The sequence below is a fragment of the Mauremys mutica genome, chromosome 4, assembly GCF_020497125.1.
Source record: "Mauremys mutica isolate MM-2020 ecotype Southern chromosome 4, ASM2049712v1, whole genome shotgun sequence".
NCBI lineage: Eukaryota > Metazoa > Chordata > Testudines > Geoemydidae > Mauremys > Mauremys mutica.
In genome coordinates this window covers 33,759,245-33,784,874 of record NC_059075.1, presented here as the reverse complement: position 1 = coordinate 33,784,874, position 25,630 = coordinate 33,759,245, and the positions used below count along the sequence as shown (strand labels likewise).

The 25,630-nt window shown below is 43.0% G+C and overlaps 1 protein-coding gene across 8 annotated transcripts in view; it reads left to right on the top strand.

Moving 5' to 3' along the window:
• Positions 1 to 6,075: 6,075 nt before the first annotated feature.
• Positions 6,076 to 25,630, top strand: part of SPATA7 (spermatogenesis associated 7) — a 69,692-nt gene continuing 50,137 nt past the window's right edge. For 2 of the 8 annotated variants that reach the window (XM_045017202.1, XM_045017200.1), the window contains exons 1-3: positions 6,076 to 6,215; positions 23,582 to 23,656; positions 25,197 to 25,289. In XM_045017202.1, coding sequence (XP_044873137.1) covers positions 6,176 to 6,215; positions 23,582 to 23,656; positions 25,197 to 25,289 — 208 coding nt within the window. In that variant the 5' untranslated portion in view covers positions 6,076 to 6,175. Of the gene's footprint in view, positions 6,216 to 21,874; positions 21,980 to 23,581; positions 23,657 to 23,996; positions 24,060 to 25,196; positions 25,290 to 25,630 lie in introns of those variants that run through there. The other 6 variants (XM_045017206.1, XM_045017207.1, XM_045017201.1 and 3 more) reach the window with 6 other exon arrangements.

Here is a 25,630-nt window from a genome sequence, read left to right as displayed (position 1 = left end):
AACAAAGGACCCACCACCAAATTGCCACCGCAGACCGTGCCGTGCCGCCCCAATGACGGACGGAGTGCCACCTCTTTCAATTGGCCACCCCAGGCACCTGCTTCCTTCGCTGGTACCTGGAGCTGGCCCTGATTGCACCTTGTCTTAAGATTGCAAACTTTTCAATAATTGTCTGTACAGTGCCTAGCTCAGTGGGGCCCCAGTCTTGACTGAAACATTTGGGCACTATGGCCAGACAAATAATAAATGTAAATAGTAATGGAGTAACCAATTGTGTTGCCAACATGCAGCATATATATGCACCACAGGCCAATGGAAAGAGTCCCACTAATTTCAACACACTTTGGATCAGGCCCGATAAAAGTATAAAACCCTAATATAATTTTGAAGGTTGTGAGGATGATTTCAGTGCTTAACATGATTTTATATAAATGTTGAGACCATTCACTTGAAGAATCTGCCCCTTCATCACAATTAAGGGAGATACACAGAAATTCATTCTCTCTCCACAAAAAAATTATGCATTTAAAAACACTACTTTAAAAACAGATACTTTAGTCCCAGTCCTCTCTCTTCTCCTCACAGCAGCTGCATGAGAGGTACCCCATTGCCTGACAATGGAATGTCATTAGTAGGTATCAGTAAACTGCTAAGACTTGAACAGTTTAAATGCACTTATAAAGATGCTATTGCTTCCTCTGATGGAGCAGAGGAATGTTTTTCTTACTAGACAGCAGTATCAGAGTGAACAGCAAGGTTTAATGGTCTGAATTTGCCAGTTAGGGATGTTCCATGACATCATCAGCCTGTTGAGAAATTCATGATGGATCCAGAGCGGTAACGCAGGGAAATCTGATGTGGCAGTGATCCCTGATTGACAAAGGTGCACTGTTGCTAAACCCAGCGATCAGCAATCAGAATATAAACACAAATAAACCTATGAGATTTATTTCCAACCTGAAATGCAATTGTGATGGATCTGAAGCTGTTCTGTAATAGTTTGTGAATACTGTATGTTGACCTGGTTATTTGGGATGCTTACTGTATGAATATATTGATTTAGTTTAACAAGGGCTGGAACAAGCAGAAAGGGGAAACAATGGCTCCAGATAAGCCACCTCTCCACAACCACATGAGGGATGTTAACGGACAATGCCTGAACAGTTAGCTTTGAAGATTTTACCATCTCCCTAACCAACCTGCAAAACTAGTTTTTTCTAGAACAGTCAACACTCAGAATGCAGAAGAACAAAAGACTTTTGGCAGTTTTAAAAGTCTCTCTCTTTCAAGAGGGAGGCTGGGAAAGCCAACTGAGATACATGACATCTCACTGGAGGTACCTGGAGAAGTTAGGCCAACCTTGGTTACCATCAGGGGATTGTAAACCTTAGGAAAGATAGACATACGTAGACTGTGGTTTTAAAATAATTTTTCTCTAAAGGCTTTGTTCTAACTGTGGAAATAAACAATGTTTGGGTTTTCAGAAGGCTGCTTGACTGCAGATTTACCACTGATCACAGACTACCAAAGGGAAGAACCACAGGTGTCCAATCTCACTCAAACTTGCTGGGTAAGTCCACATGATATACAGGGTGTTGAAATAATTGCAAAATTTCATCCCAGGAAAGGTAAAGGCACAAGGTCTGCCACCTGACGGGGTGCACTCAGACAAAGACCATAAAGGGGACAGAGGTGCAGCTAGCCCAGCAACCATGAAACTTGCAACATGTTCCCAGTGCATTATGGCACCATGTGTTGCACTGTGTCCAGAAAAGAGTGGAAAAAAACACTACCGGGGAAGGGTGCCTGGGTATTCAAATGCTGTGCTTCCTGTTTGTCAATTAAGGGAAAATATTGCAGACTCATTTGCATCACTGCTCCCTTTGTAGTGAGAGAGCTATTTCTTTTGGTTAGAACAGTGACTCTGACTGATCCAGCCCTCTTTCAGCCTTATTTTTGGTCAATATATGTAGGCACATCCTGGTGCATTTGTGCACAGTTATATATTTAAGCCCATTGTTTATACTTCTGGAGATATTCCAGCAGGTAAAAATGTGCCACTCTTAAAGCCAACAGGAAAAAGATTTACAAGAGGCAAAGGGGGTGTGAGGTACTTTAACAACAGCAATGAAGCCATCTCAGCACAAGTCAAACTGGTGAGAAATGCAGGAAGCTTTGAAGTGTGTTGGCATAGGAGGGCAAGAATTTCAGACCTAGGACATCTTTAATGTAATGTGGCAGCTGATGGGCAGAAAAACAATAGAACTAGATACATTCTTTAAGTGATAGGGACAGGTTGCCTAGTAATCAGGGAATGGGTGTGATACTCTTGAAATGTTTTGCTCACATGATTACAGTTGTTTTTTTTAATTCTCAGACTTGACCCACTAAATGGTGGAGAGAATTGAGAGGTACAGAAAGAGAGAGACGGTAATGGAAGGATCATTTGAGTTAGGCTGACTAGCCTGGTTATTGTCTGACAGTTACACTGCTGGGAACTTAGTGTTTTATTTCTGGATGAAGGAATCATTCAGAAAATATCAAACTAGTTACGAGAGAGAAAGCCTAAGAGAAGAGAATGGAGTATCTTCTGTATTATCTGCTAAAGTTCTAGCTTAAGCATATAAGTAAGGTTGTGTTTTGTGACAATTTATTTTTATGTTCTGTAGCAGTAAATATCTTACTTAAGATAACTGTAGTATTTTATTTTAGGTAACAGGAAATAAAATCATATTAATACAATCTCTGTTTCCATCATTTGAGGGTTTAACCATTTAGGCTAGGATTTTCAAAGTAGCCTAAGGCAGTTGGGCACCCAAATTCCATTAAAATTCAATGGGATTTGGGCACCTAACTCTCTTTGGCTCCTTTGAAAATCCCAGTTACCATTTAACATGTAATTGAGCATTAATTTCACTTTTTCCACTGTGTAAGAACTCCTGTAGGTTCAGGGTGTGTCATCAGGAACTAAGAGGATTGCTGCTCTCACAGCCAGAAGAAACGTAACATGTAAAACAAAACTGATGCTCTGTGCACATAAAGGAACTTCCCCAAAGCTCAAGGGAGGATTTGGCCATGACAAAAAAACAGGGTACTTGTAACATCATGATTCATACATGTGCTTAGATACCATGATGAGAGGCACTTTAGGAAAACCAAGATACACAGACCGACTGACAATCCCAGGACCTCTGAAGGGTCCCAAAGTGAATTTTAAATTGATCAAAGGAAATAATTTTTTTACACAATGCACAATTAGTCTGGAGAATTTATTGCTACAAGATATCAAATTTCCAAAAAGGATCTGCTGTTTATACAGCTAATAAGAAAATCCAGTGTTAAAATAGAGGAACTAAAAATGTTGAACGGGATATAAATATTAATATTTCAAGGCATAAGCCAACCACTAACTGATGGAGGTTAGGAAGAAACTTTGCCTAAGGGCAAATTATTTTATAGTTCTCTTCCTTCCTCTCTAGTATTTAATGCTGGCAACTGTCAGACAGAATATTGGACTAGATAGACCATTGGTCCAATCCAGCATGGCAATTTCCACGTCCCTATAAATTAATAGGAGTTTTGTCTGACTTAGGAGTAAGAACAGAGCCCCTGTAAATACTATTTCATTGTTTTTGTAACAAGTTTGAACAGTTCCAGGTTTATTCAGACATTTCTCCAGGGATGCCAGAAAGGCAGCAAACCATATAGTTTACCGATAATCAAATTATCTTTTTGCATGAAGGGAAGGAATTACTTGCAGACAAAATGATCACATGGTAATGAATATTTCTTTACCTTCCATTTCTCTTTGACATCTCATGTTCAGATATGAATGATTTTAATGAAACACATTAAGGTAGGGAAGAAGCAACTCACAGCTATTATAGCATTAATCACTCTAAATATTCCTGATTTTTTCAGAGTAACTTCATGGCCCTCTACAGATGGGGGAATCATTTAGCGAATAATGCCCTGTCAGTTATTTCTTACCTATGGGACTAGAATTTTAATCCATCCTTAGGACTTCAGCACGTGTGTAAACATCTGTTGTAGTATTAGCTAGTAAACCAGTGGTTTACAGCTCATATCTGTAAATTCATAACTAGCTCAACTGATCGCTCCTCTGGGTGGGTTGAAAGTTAAATAGCACATGCAGATGTCAGATAGAACAGTTTTTCCTCTCAAATACGTAGTTCCACTTCCAGCTCAGCCATACTGGGGAACCTCCTAACCTTTCCTGAGGTGGATAGGGACTGAAGGGCAACAGAAACAAGGCATGAAGGGAGGAGGGAAGGGAAGCTGTGCTCTGCAGGAGTTTCATCCAAGGTAGCAGGGAAGGGCAGACAGGAGAAAAGGTGGAGACATGGTGAGTAGATCCATGACAAGAGAGATCAACCAGCCAAACCTTCCTCCCAGGGTAGGGGGAACCTCGCAAGGCAAGGTTAGCAGTAGTGGCCATTGAGCAATGGTGCTGCTATAGTTACTCCCCACCCTGCTGGAGTTAGACTGGGAGCAGGGATGCGGCTCTCGGGGAGTAGGACGGCATGCGGACAGGAGTAAGGGGGCCAAGGCTGGGGCCACAGCTGGGGGTGGGTCTGGGACCGGGAGTGCGGTCGCAGCAAAGGGCCAAGGCTGGGGGCGGGAGTGGAGCCAGAGCCACAGTCAGGCTGCGGTGGGGACCGGCAGCTGGGCCAGGTGCAGCTCTGTTCCCAGCCTCCAGGCTGAGAACAGGGCTGCGGCCAGTGGGCGAGGATAGCATGGGGCCAGGAGCAGAGCTGCCCCAACAGGCCGTGGTGGTGGGGACTGGCAGCCAGGCTCCTGGCTGGGTGCAGAGCTGCACCGAGGCTGGGGACAGGGTCAGGCACAGAGCTGGGAGTGGCAAACACAACTGGGAGTAGGACCGGAGCAGAGCTGGGGGGGTGCTCCCTCCCCTCCTTTCTGTGGGGGCTGGCCTGGGCCCCGCCCCTGGATGTTCCTCCACACACCCCTAGGGGGGTGCACCCCAAAATTTGGGGACCTCTGAACTAGAGCATAGTGTTGTGTATCCTCATCTCTCATTGAAGTCAGGCTTTGCTGGTAGTTGGACACTGCAAGATCAAGGCCTTCATAGTCTGAAGATTCACTTACCTATTCATTCTCTAGAAGGTGATGCTCCTGATAAGGGCTGAGGCTCCCTGGAATAGCAGCATGGGTGAAGCTTGCACTGTCACTGCCCATGCTGCACCTGATCTGTGTACTGGATGTCAGTCCCCAGGACCATCAAAGCAGCACCTTCTACCAGCTGTGTTTTAGCCCAATGGGGTCCCATCTTGGTTAGTTCTCATTCACTACTGTAACAAACATGCCAAATAATACTTCTACTACCATGGGCATGAGGTGGCCCTTCATTTGTGTCCGTTCTAGGAATCTGCAAAGGAGCAACATAGCCCACGGCCAAGAGACCACCCCCCCGCCCCCCAGCGCACACAGGACTACACCCTTTGGATAGGGCCACTAGCTACTAAATTACCCATTGCCATAGCCTATTGTGGCTCCTAGCTACAGCCCAGAGATGGGTCAGGCAGCCCCAAACAGGGCCAGACGGGACTTTGGTAGGGAAGACAACAGTGTTGTACCAGCCAATGCCTCACACAGCCCCCTCCATGGTCATGCCTTGGCGGGCTGCACTTTCTCCATCCTCCTTACCCTTGCCATCTCCTCACCCCTCCCTTCTCCATCCCCCCGCCATCTCCTCTCCCCTGCCCTCTCCTCTTCTCCTCTCCCCTCTGCCCTCCCCTGCCATCTCCTCACCCCTCCCTTCTCCATTCCCCCACCATCTCCTCTCCCCTCTGCCCTCTCCTCTCCCCTGCCCTCTCCTCTCCCCTGCCTTCTCCATCCCCCCACCCTAACCTCTCCCCTCTCCAACTCCTCTTCCTCGCACACCGCCCCCCCCATGCCCTTCTCCGCCCTTAGCCTCTCTCTTCCCCCGCCCCCCAGTGGCCTCCCCCTCCCCTGGGCTGCCGGGCCTCGGGACGTAACACTCCCGGCGACGTGACCGGGTCCGTGGCCATAGCAACCCTGCATGCGGCCGGAGTGGCCCCGCCCCGGCTGGGGGGAGGGGCCGCCGCTACTCCGGAGCTGAGAGAAGGGGCCGGGCCGCGGCTCAGGGAGAGGAGCCTGGGGCCAGGCCAGGAGCATGGGAGTGAGGATGGAGAGCGGCAGCAGGAGGAGCCCAGGTAGCGCGGGGCCTGGCGCCCCCCGGCGGAGGGGCGGGGCGGGCCTGCAGGGACTCGCCGAGGGCGAAGCTGGGCGGGGGGCGACCTCGGCTGCAGCAACACTTTCCACACGGAGCTGTCAGTCACTGGCTGGGGGAGGGGGAGACCGATCGCTCCCAGCAGCTATTGCTCTACCTGCCCCGGGGGGGGGGGGAGAGCTCCCAGCATGCATCGCTCCACCCTGATCCCCGGGGGGGGGCAGGCCCCTGGGGGGAGAGCTCCCAGCATGCATCGCTCCACCTGATCCCGGGGGGCAGGCCCCTGGGGGGAGAGCTCCCAGCATGCATCGCTCCACCTGATCCCCGGGGGGGCAGGCCCCTGGGGGGAGAGCTCCCAGCATGCATCGCTCCACCCTGATCCCGGGGGGCAGGCCCCTGGGGGGAGAGCTCCCAGCATGCATCGCTCCACCTGATCCCCGGGGGGGCAGGCCCCTGGGGGGAGAGCTCCCAGCATGCATCACTCCACCCTGATCCCCGGGGGGCAGGCCCCTGGGGGGAGAGCTCCCAGCATGCATCACTCCACCCTGATCCCCAGGGGGGCAGGCCCCTGGGGGGAGAGCTCCCAGCATGCATTGCTCCACCTTGATTCCTGGGAGTAGCTCATAAGAACAGCTATACTGTGTTCAACCAATGATCCATCTAGTCCAGTATCCTGGCTTCTGACAATGGCCAATGCCATATGGTTCAGAGGGAATGAATAGAACAGGGCAATCATCAAATGATCCATCCCATCTTTCAGTCCCAGCTTCTGGCAGTCAGAGGCTTAGGGAAACACAGAGCACGGGGTTGTGTCCTTGATCATCTTGACTAATAGGCTCCATGAATTTATCTAAGGCTACATCTACACTACAGCTGGGATCGAATCTCTGAGATTGATCCATCAGCAGTCAATTTAGCAAGTCTAGTGAAGACCCGCCAAATCGACAACAGCTCGCCCTCCAGTTGTCTTTTCTCCTTTTATCACCTCTTTTATTCTGTTGTTTTGCCTTTGTGGCATTTTATTGGTCCTCTTTTTTTTATTATTTGGGGTATACATTAATCTGAGCCTTATTGTGGAGTTTTTAGAAAGTTTCCATGCAGCTTGCAGGCATTTCACTCTTGTGACTGTTCCTTCTAATTTCTGTTTTATTAGCTTCCTTATTTTTGTGTAGTTCCCCTTTTTGAAGTTAAATGCAACTGTGGTGGAATTCTTTGGTTGATTCTTTTTCCCTCCAACCAGAAGGTTAAATTTAATTACGTTATGAAATGAGCTGTAGCCCACGAAAGCTTATGCTGAAATAAATTTGTTAGTCTCTAAGGTGCCACAAGTACTCCTGTTCTTTTTGCGGATACAGAGTAACACGGCTGCTACTCTGAAACCTGTCATTATGATCACTGTTACTGAGCAGTTCTGCTATATTCACCTCTTGGACCAGATCCTGTGTGCCATGTAGGACTAAATCAAGAATTGCCTCTCCCCTTCTGAGTTCTAGTACTAGCTGCTCCAAGAAGCAGTCATTAATGGTGTCTAGAATTTTTATCTCTGCATACCATCCTAAGGTGATGTACCCAGTCAATAGCCTTAGGATGGTATGCATACCATCCTAAGGTGATGTACCCAGTCTAATCTCCCTGAGCATTTCACAATCACCATCACCATCACCATCCTGGTCAGGAGGCTGATAGTATATTCCTATTGCTATACTCTAATTATTCAAGCATGCAATTTCTACCCATAGAGATTCTATGGTACTGTGTGATTAATTTAAGATTTTTATTGTATTTGACTCTATGCTTTCGTTCTTCTATTGTTCCACTCCCTCACCAGCACGACCCACTTTGTCATTCCTATATATTTTGTATCCTGGTATTACCATGTCTCATTGATTATCATCATTCCACCAAGTTTTTGTGATTCTTATTATAGCAATATCCTCATTTAATATCAAGCACTCAAATTCATCCATCTTAGTATTTAGACATCCAGCATTTGTATACAAGCACTTATAAAATTTGTTAATATTTAGTTGTCTGCCTTCATGTGATGTAACTGTAAGAGACTTTTTTTCATTTGACTGTTTCTCTTCAGCTCCTTAGTGCAGCGGGTACTGTACTTCAGCAGGTCCTAATTGCAGAGGGACGGGTGCTGAGTGCAGTGGGTACTGGGAGTCCGCAGTGCTGGACAGTGACAGGGGAGGAGTGGACTGTCGCGGGTACAGACTGGAGCCAGGAGGTTGATAAGAGAGTGGTGGTGGTGTCTGGGGGGCGCATGGGAAACAGTTTTGCAGCAGCGGCTGCGGGGGAGGGCGGGCACAGAGCTGCTTGGTTCGCAGTGCTAGTAGCGCCTGGAGCATGTCCGCTTGGTGCTCCATAATATTTAAGAGCCACTTTGTGGCTTTGTTCTGGTGTGCCACGTTCTCCTTTCGGTCCCTCTTCTCACTGTCCCGCCACTCCTTCAATTCTTGTTTTTCAGCTGCAGAGTGCATCATGACATCACGCAGAAAGTCCTCTTTAGTTCTTCGTGGTTGCTTTCTAATTCTGCGCAGTTGTTCAGCCGGCAATAACAAAGACGGAGGCTGGGCTTCCAAGGTCATATTTCTGAAGCCAAAATACAACATTTTACAGAAGCAGTATTGTTTGCAACACAGAGACCACTGATTCAATGATTTAAAACACAGCCACTATTCACATACCTGTCATTAACTGGCTGACCCCAGGCAAGCACATATGAGCCACAAGACCCCAAAAATTGTGAGTAACCACAGGGGCAGGAGAAATCAGTGTTCCAGGACTGTACTGTACACTGGGCATGTGGCTCTTGGGGCAAGTTAGCACTGTAGGGGCAGCCTGATAACCATTCCTGTCCCCACATTTTCCACAGGATGTGATCATTATGGAGGATATCTCGCTGCTGAGAGTGAGCAGGGAATCAAGGGAGGGTCTTCTCCAAGACTGTGGCTTCCGCCCTGGCGCTTATGCGGCTCGCCTCTGTGCAGGAATGGTGTCCGTCCCCCTGCCCGCAGTGATGGCAAAGTGGTGTGGGAAAGTTACCCTTAATGGGGCAAGAAACAAAGCAGCTCTGCCAAAGAACCTGCGGCAGAGGATTGCCCAGTATCTCCATGAGAGTTTCGTACAGATCTCTGAGGCAGATTCCCGTGAAGTGAGGGAGTCAGTCAACAGCCTGTTCCACCACTCAGACTAGGCATGTGGTGGTACACGCATCATTCAGACACAAGCCTGCTTTCTGCAACCTTTCTGCCCCCAACAACTCGCCTCAGCGATTCCCAAAATCAAAGCCACTTTCCAGGGGCCTCCTCTCTTGTTTGTGCTTCGCCAAGCTCTGACAGCTGTGACTGGCTAGCCTCCTCCAGGGTAGAGAAGAGCTTGTGGTAGCATGCATTTCTGACCTCCTAGTCTTCCTCTGCCTCTGGGTCCCCCTCCTTCTCCACATCCTCTTCCAAGATTTCCTCTTCCTGGCACAGTCCACTCTCGACTGGCACACGAGCCACGTAAGTATCCACAGTGGCCTTCGCAGTGGAGGTGGGGTCACCACCCAGTATCGCATCCAGCTCTTTGTAGAACCAGAAGCTCGTGGGCACAGCACTGGAGCGGTGGTTTGCCTCCCACGCCTTTTGGTAGGTGTTCCGCAGCTCCTTAACTTTGACGCTGCACTGCAGTGTGTCCCAGTCATGGCCACTTTCTGTCAAGCATCGTGAAATCTGTCTGTAGGTATCCAAATTCCTGCAGCTGGCGTGCAGCTGGGACTGGACAGCCTCCTCTCCCCAAATGCTGATGAGCAAGTTACACTGGCAAGTTTCTGCGCAGTAAAGCAGCTTTTTGCACTCAAACTGCAGACGTGTACACATTGCCAAGCCACTTTGTGCACAGAAACTCCTCGGTTGCAGCGCTGAAAAAACCCACCTCGATGAGAGTTGTAAGGCTATTTGTGCAGAGGCGCCAGCACTCTATTGCCAATGTAGACACTTGATTGCTTTCTGCGCTGTAATTGGCCTCTGGAGCTGTCCTATAATACCTCAGGTAACTGCTCTGCTCTTTGTTTTGAGCTCAGCTGCCTTGGAGACATGCACCCCTGCCTTCAGAGCACCGTTTCTGACAACCATTGTATGCTGTGCTGATCTGCTCCAGGACACAAAGCAAACCACTAATGTGGAATGCTCATGCTGTTAAACACAGAGGCAGGTGTGTGTGTGTGTGAGAGAGAGAGAGAGAGATTCCTGTGCAGAGACCCCAGGGAGGGAGGCCAGGGCTGATGTCAATGTTTCCCCCTGCCTCAGGACTGGTTGTTTCCTGCTGCTGTCTGAACTTACAAGACAGCATGCTGACACACTCTTTGTCCCCCAGAACACACTGTCTCTCTCCCCGCTTCATACACACACTGCCTGTCACGCACACTCCCCCCTCCCCCTCCCCCTCCCCCCCCACACACTTCAGTTGAAAAGCAGCTGGTAATGTAGTAGAAAGTCCCTGGGACAATGGAATTGGGAAATCTGCATCACGTGATGCTGTGCCTGCCCCATGAGGCATTGAAAGCCCTTCCCAAAGCATCCTGCAGCCAGGTACACAGTGGGATTGCTACCACAATGCACTGCTGACTTTGTCAGTGTAAGAGAGCTGCTAATGTGGATGCGCTCCAGCATCACAAGGAGCACAGTGTGGTCATGCAACAGCTATTTATTAATTCCAGCGTTTTAATAAAAGTGGTATAACTTGTGGTGCCGAAACTTGCCAGTGTAGACATACCCTAAGATGCTTAGACCCAATGCTTAAAACATAGAACACAGCTACCCATTGAACTTTTCTGAACATTCAGATTCAGTTACCTTTTTAAACTAATTTATTTTTTCCTATTTAGTTTCCGTTAATAAATAAACCACTGATTGACACAGCCAGCACTTTCTGCAATTGTCACAAAGCAAGAGCAAGAGAAAAAAAATTGTAATGAATTTTTTCAAGGTTTGCTTTTGATTTCCTTTGGTTTGAGTCAGTTTAACACAAGATTATTTCATTCATCACATTACTTTCTAATCAATCAGTTAGGGGTTTTTTGGGTAGTGTTATTTTGCTTTTTGTTTGGGATTTTTTTAACTGTAAAACATAAATATCTTTCAGTTTGTTCATTTTACGTTGTTTATGCAATGTGTTAGTAGGTTATTTGTCCTGGAGCACTGAGAAAACTAGCACACTGTTGAGCATTAATAGTAGACCTAAAGAAGAGCTTCCTGCATGTAATTCAGCATGCCTATTAATAGTACATATTTAGTTAATGGACTGTATAGCGTTACCATGGTACATATGGCAGACACTGATATCTGTTGTAGGAAGCATGTCACTTTCATAACATTTCAGTTTTACACCCAAATGTAGTTGATTACATGCAAAATTCAAACACAGCAAAATTGGAATTTCATTTTAAATGCATATTATTGCATTTTTTGGGGGGGGAACTGAATATGTTTTATTCAAAAAGACTAGAAAATTACAAGAACTCTCATCCAGCAAACACCGCTCATCTCATATTAAATTATAAAGTTAACTGCATTAAAGTCAGATTAATGACCAAATCTTTGTCCCATCAAAGTCAATGGGAGTTTTGTCATTGACTTCACTGAGACCAGAACTTGGTCCAGTATGCTTGAATTCAGTTTGCATAAACAGAGAAAATCATAGTTAAGACCACTATGTGCTCAATTTTGCCTTTATGATTTTAAAAATAATTTTTGTAGCTTCCAAAGTAGGTGCAGGCTCTTTTCACTTTGCATCCCATATGGCAGCCACAAACAAGCCCAATACCTAATTTTCAAAGGAAATTGAGCTTTTTCAAAGCTGTCATTGCATCTGTCTGGCTCTTAAAGTGAATGACTCCAAAATGGCATGTAGGAGTTGAATAATCCCTCAGGAAACCACAAAACCTTGCAGATTTCTTCCATGCATGTGCCCCATGTTTTTCTAAATAATAAAGTGATATCATCATGCTAGTGGAAGTGGTAAACTCCTGGGCTGACATCTTACTTATTAAGGCCATTTCTACACTACGACTTATGTTGGCAAAACTTTTGTCTCTCAGGGGTGTGAAAAAACACTCCTTTTGGGCAACATAAATGTTGCCAGCATAAGCGCTCTTGTGCACTGCACTATGTCAGTGGGAGAGCGTCTCACACCTACATAGCTACCGCCACTCATTGAGCTGGTTTTATTTTGTCGACGGGAGAACTCTCTCCCCTCAGTGTTATGCAGCTACACGAGCGCTCTTACAGGGGTACAGCTCTATTGATACAGACATGGTCCAAGTTTCAGACCAATACAGAATTTGGTGGACAGTTTATAAATCCTATTATAGGGCCTGAGTTTGAAATGCTGACATTATTATATATTATAATTATTGTAGTAATCAGATACAGGTTACCCTGTCCCTTCAGCATTCCTTCTCAAAAACAGATTCATGGCCAAATTATTTCCACTTTATTCACGCAAGTAGTCTTATTGAAGACCTTGGGATTGGGAATGTGAAGGCTCAGCCCTAGGTTTGTGGGGTCCTGTGCAAGATGCTTGAGAAGAGGTCAGGTTGGTCTGTTAGAATTCTTTAATCTCTCTTTCATACAGGAGGGAGAAGGAAAGGATTTCAACAGCTGGTAGATGATGATGGATCAAAATGTAATTGTAGATGGGAATCATCCAGCGAGGGTGTCTCTGGAGGGATCCCACTGGGATCTGTTCTTGGCCCAGTGCCATTCAATATCTTTATCCATGTTGTGGAAGGAAATATAAAATCATTTCTGGTAAGGTTTTCAGGTGACATAATAATTGGTGGAATGGCAAATAATAATTGTGGGCACAGGTAAGTTATATAGAGAGATCTGGATTGCACGGTAACCTCACTTGAACAAATTTGCATTTTAATACAGCCAAATGAAAGGTCATATATACATCTAGGAACAAAGAATGTGGTCAGACATGGGGTGGGAGGGGACGGACTGTATTTTGGAAATCAGACATTCAGGAAAGAATGTAGGGATCATTTTGGATTATCATCTGTACATGATTTCCGAGTGCACTGTGCTGGCTAAGGGAGCGAAATAAATCTTTGGATAGGTAAACAGGGGAGTATCAAATAGAAGTAGGAATGTGTTATTTACCAGTGCATATGGCATTAATGAGACCATTAATGGAATATTGTGTCTCCTACTGTGTCCCATTCTGGTGTCCACTATTTGATATGTGCAAGACAAGATTAAGAGGGAGTCTATTATGATGTATATAAGTATGTACCCGGGAAAAAGATTCTGATAATAAAGTGCTCTTTACTTTAGCAGACAAAGGCATAAGAAAATCCAATGGCTGGATGCTGAATCTAGATAAACTCAGACTGGAAAGAAATTGTACATTTTTAATAGACCTGTGTTATACAGGAGGTCAGACAGGATGATTACCATGGTCCCTTCTGGCCTTAAAACCTCTGAAACAGAGAGTAGAGTTAACCATGGAAATAGGGTTGCCAACTTTCTAATCGCACAAAACTGAACACCCTTGCCCTGCCCCTTCTCTGAGGCCCCACCCCCAGTCACTCTATCCCCCTACCTCCATTGCTCGCTCTCCCCCATACTCACTCACTTTCACCGGGCTGGGGCAGGGAGTTGGGGTGAGGGCTCCAGCTCAGGGTGCAGGGTCCGGAGTGGAGCCAGAAATGAAGGGTTGAGGGTGTGGGAGGGGGCTCAGGGCTGGGGATGGAGGGTGGGATGTGGCAGGTGGTGAGGACTCTGGCTGGGGATGCAGGCTCTGGGGTGGGGCTGAGGATGAGGGTGGAGGAGGGGGCTCAAGGCTGGGGCAGGGAATTGGGGGTGCAGGAGGGAGTGTGGGCTCTGGGAGGGAGTTAGGGTGCAGGAAGGGATTCCGACCCGGGGCAGGGGATTGGGGTGGAGGAGGTGGTTTGGAGTGTTGGCTCTGGCTGGGCGATGTTTACCTTGGATGGCTCCCAGTCAGCAGTGCAGCGGGGCTAAGGCAGGTTCCCTGCCTGCCCTGGCCGCAGCTCCCAGAAGTGGCAGCATGTCCCGCCTCCGGCTACTAAGCAGAGGCGCTGGGGGCTCTGCACGCCGCCTGCACCTACAGGCGCTGCCCTCACAGCTCCCATTGGCCGTGGGTCCCAACCAATGGGAGCTGCGGACCCAGTGTTCAGGGTCGGGGCAGCGCATGGAACACCTGTGGCCGCCCCTGTGTCTAAGAGCCGGACAAGCCAGCTGCTCCCAAGAGCTGCATGGAGCCAGGGCAGGCAGGGAATCTGCCTTAGCCCCACTGTGCTGCCGACTGGATTTTTAGTGGCCCGGTCAGTGGTGCTAACCAGAGCCACCGGGGTCCCTTTTCAACCGGACACCTGGCAACCCTACATGGAAACAACTTACCTAGGAATGTAGTGAATTCTCTGTCAGTCTAAGTGTTGTACCATGGGTACTGTGCTATATAATTGGTTATGTTTTGGCTATGTAAAGTATATGTTTTATAGTAAGAATTAAGGTATTAAAATAAATAAATAGAATAGTGAATACTAGTATTAGCCATTTTCTTTTTATGCCTTGTAAGTAACAGACAGAATTTTGTTGGTGTCCGTGTTAATTAAATTAAATGAATTTTGGAGGCCCAGGTCCCAATATGGGAAAGGACAGTTACAAAATTTAGTAAAGTCTAATTTATAATGCCTTTCTTGTTCAACATAAAACACTGCTATTTGTTACCTTTTGAAGGTCTCTGCAAAAAACTGTGTATGTGAATAAGGAATGTATGCATCAGGAAAAAATAAGGTGTAAAGGCCATTTTTGAAGCCAAATGGGCAAAAAAAACAATATAAAATAAAAAAACCTCAAACTCAAAAATGCCAAAGAGCCATCAGTGCGCATCCATGGTTGGGGGGTGGGGGGTGGGGCAGACCAACAACCCTAAGGTGAAGGCTGGCACCCTTAAAACACAAAATAATTAATTCAAAGCCAAACAAAATAACCCTCTCAAAGGTGTTTTGGGCCATCAAAAAATAACGCCAGTTAAAAAGTAACCAGTCACAAACTAACACAGCAAAATCCATAAACTTCAACAACAACAACAAAAAACTATAAAAACAAAGTGCTTTGCCATGGGACTTTGGGTTCGTCTTGCCACTACTCCAAAAGCATCAGATCGTGACCAACAGAGCCTGGTTCCCCTCTGCGACCAATCTGGCTGGCCACTAAATTAATCCAGACTCTAGATTAGTAACTATAAACATCGACTGGCGGAACTGTGTGCATGGTGTGTGTGTGTAATTAAAAAGCACATGCTAATTGCTGTATTCTCAATAAATGCGGCATGTTGCCTTTTCCTCTATAAAAAGATCTCGTGTGCTCTGTTTAAGCATAACATTTTTGGTAGAGAATGTGGGCAAGTAGTAATAGCACCTGTGTTTAAAAATATTTAAAAAAAAAAGTAATCCAAAAATAATATTTTGTTCAAAAATTACTCCTTTTAAACAGATCTTGCTCTGGTAAACCAAACTCTAAAAAATATAGGCATTTGGTAATATCTAAATTAATAAAGGTGTCACTTTAAAAAATAAGCAAATAATTTTTTTTTAAAAAGGTAAAAAATTAACTCTGCAAAGGCTAAAAAAATCAAGCAGTTAAACTTTATGAAAATATTTAAAAAAATAAAAAAATCTTGGTTTCTTTGCAGCTATTCTAAAAAAAAAGGGGGGGGGGGAGGGAGGGGGCTTTTCCAAAAAAAGTCTATAAATAAGCCAGGCAAAAAAACAACCTAATTTAAATCAAATTTGGATGTCTGTTTCTAAAAGATATGGTCAAACTGGAAAAAAATTGGGTTTGATGCAAGAATCATTTGATGAAATTCTATGGCCTGTGTTACACAGGATGTCAGACTAGATGCTCATAATTCTCTCTTCTGGCCTTAATTGATTAATAAAATTTATAATGAACTAAATTATAATTATTTTGTTTTTTAAAATGTCACTACTAGTATGTACAGATGTATTGGAGCGTAAGCTTTCGTGGGTGAATACCCACTTCGTCAGACGCATGTAATAGAAATTTCCGGAGGCAGGTATAAATATGCAGGCCAGAATCTGTCTGGAGATAACGAGGTTAGTTCAATCCTGAGCTGATGATGTCAAATTTGCAGATGAACTGAAGCTCGGCAGTTTCTCTTTGAAGTCTGGTCCTGAAGTTCTTTTGCTGCAGGATGGCTACCTTAAAATCTGCTATTGTGTGGCCAGGGAGGTTGAAGTGTTCTCCTACAGGTTTTTGTATATTGCCATTCCTAATATCTGACTTGTGTCCATTTATCCTTTTACATAGAGACTGTCCAGTTTGGCCGATGTACATAGCAGAAGGGCATAAATGGACACAAGTCAGAGCTGAGCTTCAGTTCATTTGCAAATTTGACACCATCAGCTCAGGATTAAACAAAGACTGTGAATGGCTAGCCAACTACAAAAGCAGTTTCTCCTCCCTCGGTGTTCACACCTCATCCTCCCTGATTGAACAAACCTCTTATCTCCAGACTGCTTCTAGCTTGCATATTTATACCTGCCTCTGGAAATTTCCATTTCATGACTCTGATGAAGTGGGTATTCACCCACGAAAGCTCATGCTCCAATACATCTGTTAGTCTATAAGGTGCCACAGGACTCTTTGTTGCTTTTTACAGATCCAGACTAACACGGCTACCCCTCTGATACTTGACTACTAGTATGATATTTTATTTTAATGTTAAAAAAATATTGATAATGAAGGCCTTCATCCCACACATATTTAAGTAGCTATGTAGATTTACTGATATTAATAGACCCATTATCTTCAGAGGAACTTTTCATGCTTAAAGTTAAGCATGTGCATAAAAGTGTTGCAGCATCGGGGCTACTATTGTATTTTTATTTTAAAAACAGTCTCACAGCATAAAATCTTTGTCAAAACAGAAGCCTAAAGTTAATATCCTAAACCCAATATCTAAGCATTGAAAAAGGTGGTTTTCAAAGGAATATAAATGACTTAGGAATACAAGTCTGACTGGTTTTAAACTGCAAACCTTGAAGAAAGACTATAGCCCAGTCAAAGAGTGTCATCTGTCTTGATGTGCAGAAGTTCAGTACATAAGAAAGTGGTGTTGGTTGTAAAAATAGCCCCGCTACTTCCTTATCAGTGTTGTATTTGAATTTGTGTTGATCTTACAGGAAGGATGTTAATGAGACATAGAATTGTCTTTTTCAGTATAGGTGAATCTTCTTAAAAATTCTATGTAAACTCTGAAATTCTTCTAACAATTAGGAAACTGTTTAAGAAAGAAGTACAGAATATCCACCTTAGCAATTTAAGGCTGTAAAATGGGAAGAAAGTAAGAACTGGCAACAGGTAAATAAAAAAAACCAGATTTAATGGAGAAATCATTTAAACAAAATATTTTTCAACAAACAAAAAATCATGATTGATATCCACCCTTGCCACTGGCTGGAAAAAAAAATTAATGATTCTCATCCAGTTTTCCCTTCTGTACCGCACTGTATCCTTCATTAGCAAGCAAAGCCCACAAAAGGAAGCAATTACAAGCATTGACAATGTACTAAAGGACCTAATTGATTTTTGATGTTTCTTATGTAATTTTGTTTACATTCTGTACCTTGAGAAGCTGTATATATGACAAAACTCTTGTGTAAATTACCTAGGGTGGACAATGCAATATCTCTGAAATTTGAATAAACATGTGGCTTCCTACTGCAGTTATTTGCATTAGGTATCAGATATATATATCCACGTACTTATTGGCAGGAAAAGTTCATTTTCTGAAATGACACATTTAAATCTGACTAATTTCTTAAATAAAGCTAAAACTGGTTTGTACAGTTCCCAGTTCAGTTCTACATATGTGTTAACAAAAAGTTTAAAACTGTGGTCAAAGGGTGTTTACAATGGAATCATTTATTTTTACAAGGAAAGAAAAGCACAGGTAGTAAAGGTTCATTTGTAATCAGAAATTTTATTATTATTTATATTGATGTTTGTATTAAAAGTCCCCAATCAGGACTGGGAACCCGTTGTTCTGGGCAGTGTACAAACATGATTATTTCCCCAGAGAATTTACAATTTGAGAGCCTAATCCAAAATTCATTGAAGTCAGGGGAAGGACTGTCATTGGAAAGACTCCCACAGACATAAATGGGTAATGGATCAGGTCCTAAATAGACAAAGCAGACTTACAACAGTAGACAGAAGTAGTTGTATCTTCAAACACCTAAATTCGATATCTTCCATTGTTGTATGCAGTGTAGTTGTATAAAACAGAGACACTGGATTATTATAACAATCTATAACACTCTAACCCCATCTTTTTTGTCCTATGAGTGCAGAGGTGTTAGCCAGTTACTCTATCTTGAATGATCCCTTAGAACAGTGTTTCCCAAACTTGGGACGCCACTTGTGTAGGGAAAGCCCCTGGCAGGCTAGGCTGGTTTGTTTACCTGCCCCGTCTGCAGGTCTGGCCGATCGCGGCTCCCACTGGTCGCAGTTCGCTGCTCCAGGCCAATGGGAGCTGCTGGAAGCGGCGTGGGCCAAGGGACGTACTGGCTGCCACTTCCAGCAGCTCCCATTGGCCTGGAGCAGCGAACCACGGCCAGTGGGAGCCGCGATCGGCCGGACCTGCAGACGGGGCAGGTAAACAAACCAGCCCGGCCCACCAGGGGCTTTCCCTATACAAGCGGCATCCCAAGTTTGGGAAACATTGCCTTAGAGTATGTGCTGACTACTTTTATACTTAACAATCTGTTTCACCTTGCACTTAGCTATGAAGCTTGGAGTACCTTTCCCAGACCTGAAGAAGAGTTCTATATGGCTCAAAAGCTCATCTCTTTCACCAATAGAAGTTGGTCCTTCCAATAAAAGATATTACCTCACCCACTATATCTCTCTTACAGTAGACAGAATGCATTTATATTGTTTGAAGTGATAGGTACAAGTCTTATTACCTTTATTCCCCCTTTCCATCTTCCCAGAACAAGTCATCCTTACCCCTCCCCCCCGACTATCCAAATCCCCTAGAAAACATCTCTATTGTCAAGCTTATGTATATTCTATAGCCATGTAATTTCCTGAAGAATCTGCCCCCTGTGCTCCCAAATATAAGCCTTACATTTTAATTTCTAGTCTATCGTTGTGAAGATAACCTTGAAATATGAACTGAGTGTAAACTGACATAATGTTGTCTTCCTGAGTCTATGGGGGAATGATAGGGCCTGTTATTAGATGGCTTTGTGTCTTCAGCTAATTTCCTGAGGTCTGTGTAGTTTGGGGGCAGACCCTGCTCCTCCTGAGGAGAAAGATTCAGAGGAAACTCTGCAAGATATCTCCCTCTTGGCTCTGTCTTTTGGGTTTTCCTGTGGTAAACGGATGATTTAGATCATTGTTTTGTTTTTTACAAATTACATGTATTAATAGTAAAAGGTTGGTACAGTAACACCAAATATTTCACTTGTTACAGTTGAACAGTGTGCCATCTGCTGGTGATATAATGTGCTGCTTTTACAGATGGCTATAATGTAAATGAATAAATTCTAGTGTATACACAACCAAAGGTGATAACTAGTCAGGAGGCTTCAGTGAAGTCAGAGGGGCAATGTTTAGAAATATACAAGAGCAGAGATGAAAGCAGGAATGTAAATGTAAAGAGCCTCGCTGGTGAGGCTGAGAAATTTGAACCTGGTATGAAAGGTGAGAGGAAGTCAACGGAGGAATTCATTTAAGGGGTTAAGCTGATTTGATCACTGATCAAGAGAGATGACTTTACTAGTGGCATTTGATATGTACTGGAGGAGAGGCAGGGAAGCCAGGGAGAAGGAGTTGCAGTAGTCAAGTAGATAATTGACTAAGGTAGGGCCAAGAGATAGTGATCTAAGTGCAGGAGAAAGGACAGATTTTCAAGATATTTTAAATGAAGAACAGATAGGATCTGGCAACAGCCTGGATGTGGCCCATTTTATTTCTTGTAGGGTCAAATAATCTGTGTGTATAATAGACATTCAGGATGTGAATATGTAGTAACCCAGATCACAATGTGCCTCTCAAATTATTTAGTTGCATGTGGAAATTAGCAACAGATATATCCTGTCCTTTTCAAGAGTAATAGCTTTTGCAGTACATCCAAAAAATAGATAGATGCTTTAAGCTAATGGACTTGATAGCTCCTTCCCTTTTCTATTCAGAGCTTCTGGTGAATAGTCAGAAGATTTCTATAGCATTTGTGCTTTGTTTCTGTAAAATGTAATATGCCTACATTTGGAATACAGTAAAAAGCCCATTAAAGAGCTTGTATAATGGAACTGTACATTCACTGAGCGTTAAGACATCCCAGGTTTGGAAATGCTGTTATATTATAAAAGAAGATTCCATGTGACAGTGGCTTTGACTATCTATTCAGGATCTATAGTACACCTCTACCCCAATATAACGCTGTCCTCGGGAGCCAAAAAATCCTACCGCGTTATAGGTGAAACCACGTTATATGCAGCCTCCCCCCTCCCCCCCCCCGGAGCGCTGCTTTACCGCGTTATAGCCGAATTTGTGTTATATCTGGTTGTGTTATATCAGGGTAGAGGTGTATTTAATGTAACTACACAGAAAGAAATTTACTACTTTGCTCTCATTGAAATCATTACACCCATCCAAAAGAAGAATGTCTTAAGATTTCCCCATCTATTTTGATTTTTATTAACAGTGCTTTAAAATACTACAGCCTATAAAAGCCAAAAGGGTCCTATAGTTTATAGCTAGTTTTTAGAAATCATCAAATGCAAACCAATTTTATCTTGTTCCCCATACCTTCTTTACTGTTATATTCCATGTGCCAGAAGCAACAAATATAGCCCTCAATTCTGTAAACATGCTCCCAAGTGCTTAACTTTAAGCATGTAATTAGATTACTCATCTGGTTAAAGTTAAGGAGATATGTAAGTTTTTTCAGGATTGGGGCCATAACCAGAGAGCTGCTCTATTTTATCAGTTTCACTTTGTTTCTCTGTTTGTACATGGAGCAGAGGTGATGGGAAGGGAAGCAGTGAGGGATTTGGACTGGGAAGGAAGGGTACGCAATCAGAGAATAGGAGGGGAGTTAAAGAGAAGCAACCAGGAAACAAGAAGGGATAGAAGCAGTAATGAAGAATGGGAAAAAAGATGCAGATGAAGAAAAGGATGGCTAGTTTTTGGTGTTGACCTGAATAGTAAAAGTTACATCCCTACTTCTAATGTGAAGGACCTTGAATTAGGGGATTTAAAAAAACCCATATTTTTTAAATTTAATTTAAAAAAATACTATGTATCTCAAAATAAAGACATCTTTCTTTTCTCCACAATTTTTCAAATATCTTAATTTTTTAAAAATTAATATAGTAAAAAGCATAGTGTATTTCATGGAGTGTAGTTGTACCGGAGACTGAAGAGTCCAAGTCCAGTGTATTAGATAACCACACTTATTGGTTACTTTCAGCCTCTTACCTCACAGAGCACCTGAGGTGTGTTTACATCTGCTTATGACCATGCACCTTGTCATGTGTTTTTACTTGCACACAGTGGTGTATCAGTTGTAAGGCAATCAGTCACAAGATCATTTCAGGCTCTCTTAACATCTACAGGTGAGAGAGAATGGGCTAGTTCAGCCCTTGACAATGATCATATGTTCCTTGAAATTGGCTGCAAATTATTATAGTCAATAGTAAGTGGAGTAGGTATGGTACTTTAACTTCAAGAAAGAAATCTTGTTTTAGAAGAGTCTTGTGGATTTTTTCTTTTTCTTTGTTTTATATTTTAAATTCTTGAGGTTAGCCACATAGAGTGAAGGCTCAGAGCATGTTATTGCTCATAATAATCAATATTTCCTTTTAAAAATTGCTTCAGAAATGTGGAGTTTCTCTGAAATCAGGTGGTGATTTTTAAGATCCTAATTTACATAAGATACAATAGCTGGGATTTTCAGTTGCACTCAGTCTGCTGAGCACTTTTGAAAATCATACTGTCAACAGGATAAAATATTGACCAGTGAACAACAGCTGCTGCATTTAATATTAAGACATTTATTTTCTGAGCAGAATATGTTGATTCTATGATGCTTATTCTCCTATTATGCCAAATGACTGGTACTAGGGTGAGTTGTTGCATTAACATTTGTCATAGAATAGCTGCTCTGTGAATGTTTTAGATCTAAAGATATTAAATGGAATCTCTGCTAGTCCATCAAACTGTTGGGAAGTTGAATGATTATTTTTTTAAATGACCTCAGGCAGTGCAATATCAGGTTATCTTTATACAGCATACTTCGAAACAAACTCCTTTTGTTGCTAAGATGGTTTCTTATTGGAGGAGAAAGCACAGATTGTTTCCTTAAAGTGTTCAGAATTTAGCCGTGTAAATTATGGGCATGAAGGTAAATTACATCAGCATCTATCATCAGAAAAGATTATACGTACATCAGTCATTTGATGTAATGGATTTAAAATCCTTACAATAAAACATTAAAAGAAGTTATATTTTAGCCAAACACAAGTTTTTATTGGGCCCTGTACGGGATAACTGAGTGAAATTTAATGGACTGTGATATACAGGAGATCAGACTAGGTGATCTAATGATTCATTCTGGCTTTAAACTCTATGAATCTATGAAAACATCACAGTCATACTTTGTATGCAGTGTTGTTGTAGCTGTGTCAGTCCCACGATATTAGAGAGACAAGGTGGGTGAGGTAATATCTTCTATTGGGCCAGCTTCTATTGGTGAGAGAGACAAACTTTCAAGCTTACACAGGCTCTTCCCCAGGTCTGGAAAACAGACTCAGAGTGTCACAGCTAAACTGAAGGTGGCACATATTGTTTAGCATAAGTAATTAACATATTTCAAAGGAACATTCCTTTGAAGGGACCATTCTCTATGCTAAACAATCTGTGCCACCTTGTATTTAGCTGTGACACTCTGAGTACCTTTCCCAGACCTGAAGAAGAGCTCTGTGTAATCTAGAAAGCTTGTCTCTCTCTAACCAACCAAAGTTGGTCCAATAAAAGAAATTACCTCACCACGCTGTCTGTCTACAATCATACTTTGGTATTTAGGTAATATGTGAAGCTCATTGAACTGTAATGATGTTCATGTTATAACATTAAATAAAGTCCACCCTTCCAGTAATCTGACTGGCTGCCACAGATTCAAATTTCTCATAATAACTGATTTAAACAGACCTTCGCAGCTTTAAAGAAACATGTTCTGCTTTATCCTATTTGTCAAAATATGTATTTCCTTCTAATTTCTTGACATCTTTGTTTTAAGTGAGCGAATACCCAGCCATTCCCAGATATGGTCCAGCAAGCCCATTTAAAGGACATTTAAGTACTCAGAGTAATGGTAAGTAATATGTATGATTAGATAAAAGGGTTGTCATGGTTGCTTTGTATGGACATGTTCATTTTATGATTTAAAAATTTTTTTATATCATTAAAACCTTTGACTTAAACTTTTACTGAGGTTTTAATAATAGTAATATACAAATACGCTTTACTGAAAGAACATTTGGTCTTTTCACATTGGGTTTTATGTATCTTGGTGCTTTTGCTGGCTAGAATACATAAAATTACAGCTAAAAAGGTAAAAATACTACCTTTAAGTGTTATTTCTTATGAGGTAATGGCTCAAATAGAATGAATAATATGTATTCTAATATGATACTGAGCTTGTTTCCATTCAGGTGATGAAGAAGCTATGGTTCCCATTGAGCAGAGCACTTAAGCATATGTATAACTTTAAGATTGTGAGTAGTCCCCTCTGTTCTGTAGACCACTTAAGCATGTGTTTAAATGCCCTGCTAAAACAGTGCCTATATTTATAGGGACTTCTTGAACTCTGTCCAAGCTTAAATTTTTGTGTCCTAAGATATTTTAAACATGAATGACAAAGATTATGTTTAAATAAAAATAAATGATTGAAAATGGTTTAGGACTCTATGGGACAAATCTGATCCTGTAAGGTGCTGAGTGTGCTGAACTCTCACTAATGTCAACATTTCACAGCATCAGGCCCTTATCCACAATGTCCTGAGTTTAGGAATCTCTGTTTCCCATGTAACAGTTGGTAATATCACTAAACCTTCTAACAATGTGAATAACATTTTCCTGCAGAGCCTCACCTTGGGGGCTGGCAGGTAAATGGAGAGGAGGGACAACTAACTGAGTATTGTTTTTAAATGTATTTATTTATACTGATGAAATTTAAACATATATTCTGTTACTGGTTTGGAATAAAAGTTTTTAAAAGTTTGGGGTTGAATGAATGCGGTGGAAGTGATGGAAAACTGGGACTTTATCAACTCAGCATTTTAACTATGAAAATGCTACCAAACCAGCCCATTAATATGGGAGAGACAAAGTGCCTGGGATTCATGGGTAGAACACCTGGATTTGAGGCTGTCAGACATACACTATTCAGTTTTAAAGAGAGGGGAGGGAGCATTAGCACACTTTGATGACCACCAAATTGCAGTTTGGTTTAGAGATGCAGTATGATCTTGTAGAAGATGGAATGAGAGTGCTTAGCCACTGGATCTGGGGTTGTAATGCAAACCAACACTGCAGAGAAAGGAGAAAAGGTAGCAGGGAGAAATGACATCCTAGAACGAAGCGTGAGTGAAAGCCTCGGTACCCGTTCCCAGAAGTACCATGATTCTGAAGTTGTTAGGAAAGAAAAGTGTCCCCTAGGGCACGTCGCTTGTGAAGTTGGGAGGACAAAGGCAAGGGCAGCCCCATGCTCTGGTTCTTGTGGCCTCCATTATGTAACACCGCCTGCCATCTTTGCAGCTCTTGTTTGGAACTGTGTTGGGTTTGAACTGTAATTAATTAATAACTATCTTTACACTACTTTTTATAACATTAAAATGTGTTTAATTTTATAGCTTTTTGCATTGACTCCTCCCGGAGACTAAATAACCAGTACCTGATCAGGGATCACATGGCTGTTCATTATAACAAAATCCTTTCAGCCAAAGGTAAAAATGTCCAGACATGAAACTTCTATACCCAGTTTTAGCTCCTTCCTTCACTTTGCATTAGAATAGACCTGTAACAGGAATTGAGTTGTAGAAAGTTTTGTTTTTGCTGGTTCAGTTCCTTGCTGATGTCAGTTGGCTGCTTCCCACTAATAATAAATATGAAAAGTCATCCAGTAATTTTGTGTGTGCTTGTTTTTCTCACATTAACATCTTGTTTTATTATTTATTCGGGTGATGTTTAGTGCTGTGAGTCTGTCTTTGATTTCCCTTCATTTCACTCTGTTTTGTTGCTGATGCTAAGTAAATTGCATAGAGCAAACAAAAACAAAAAAACCTTC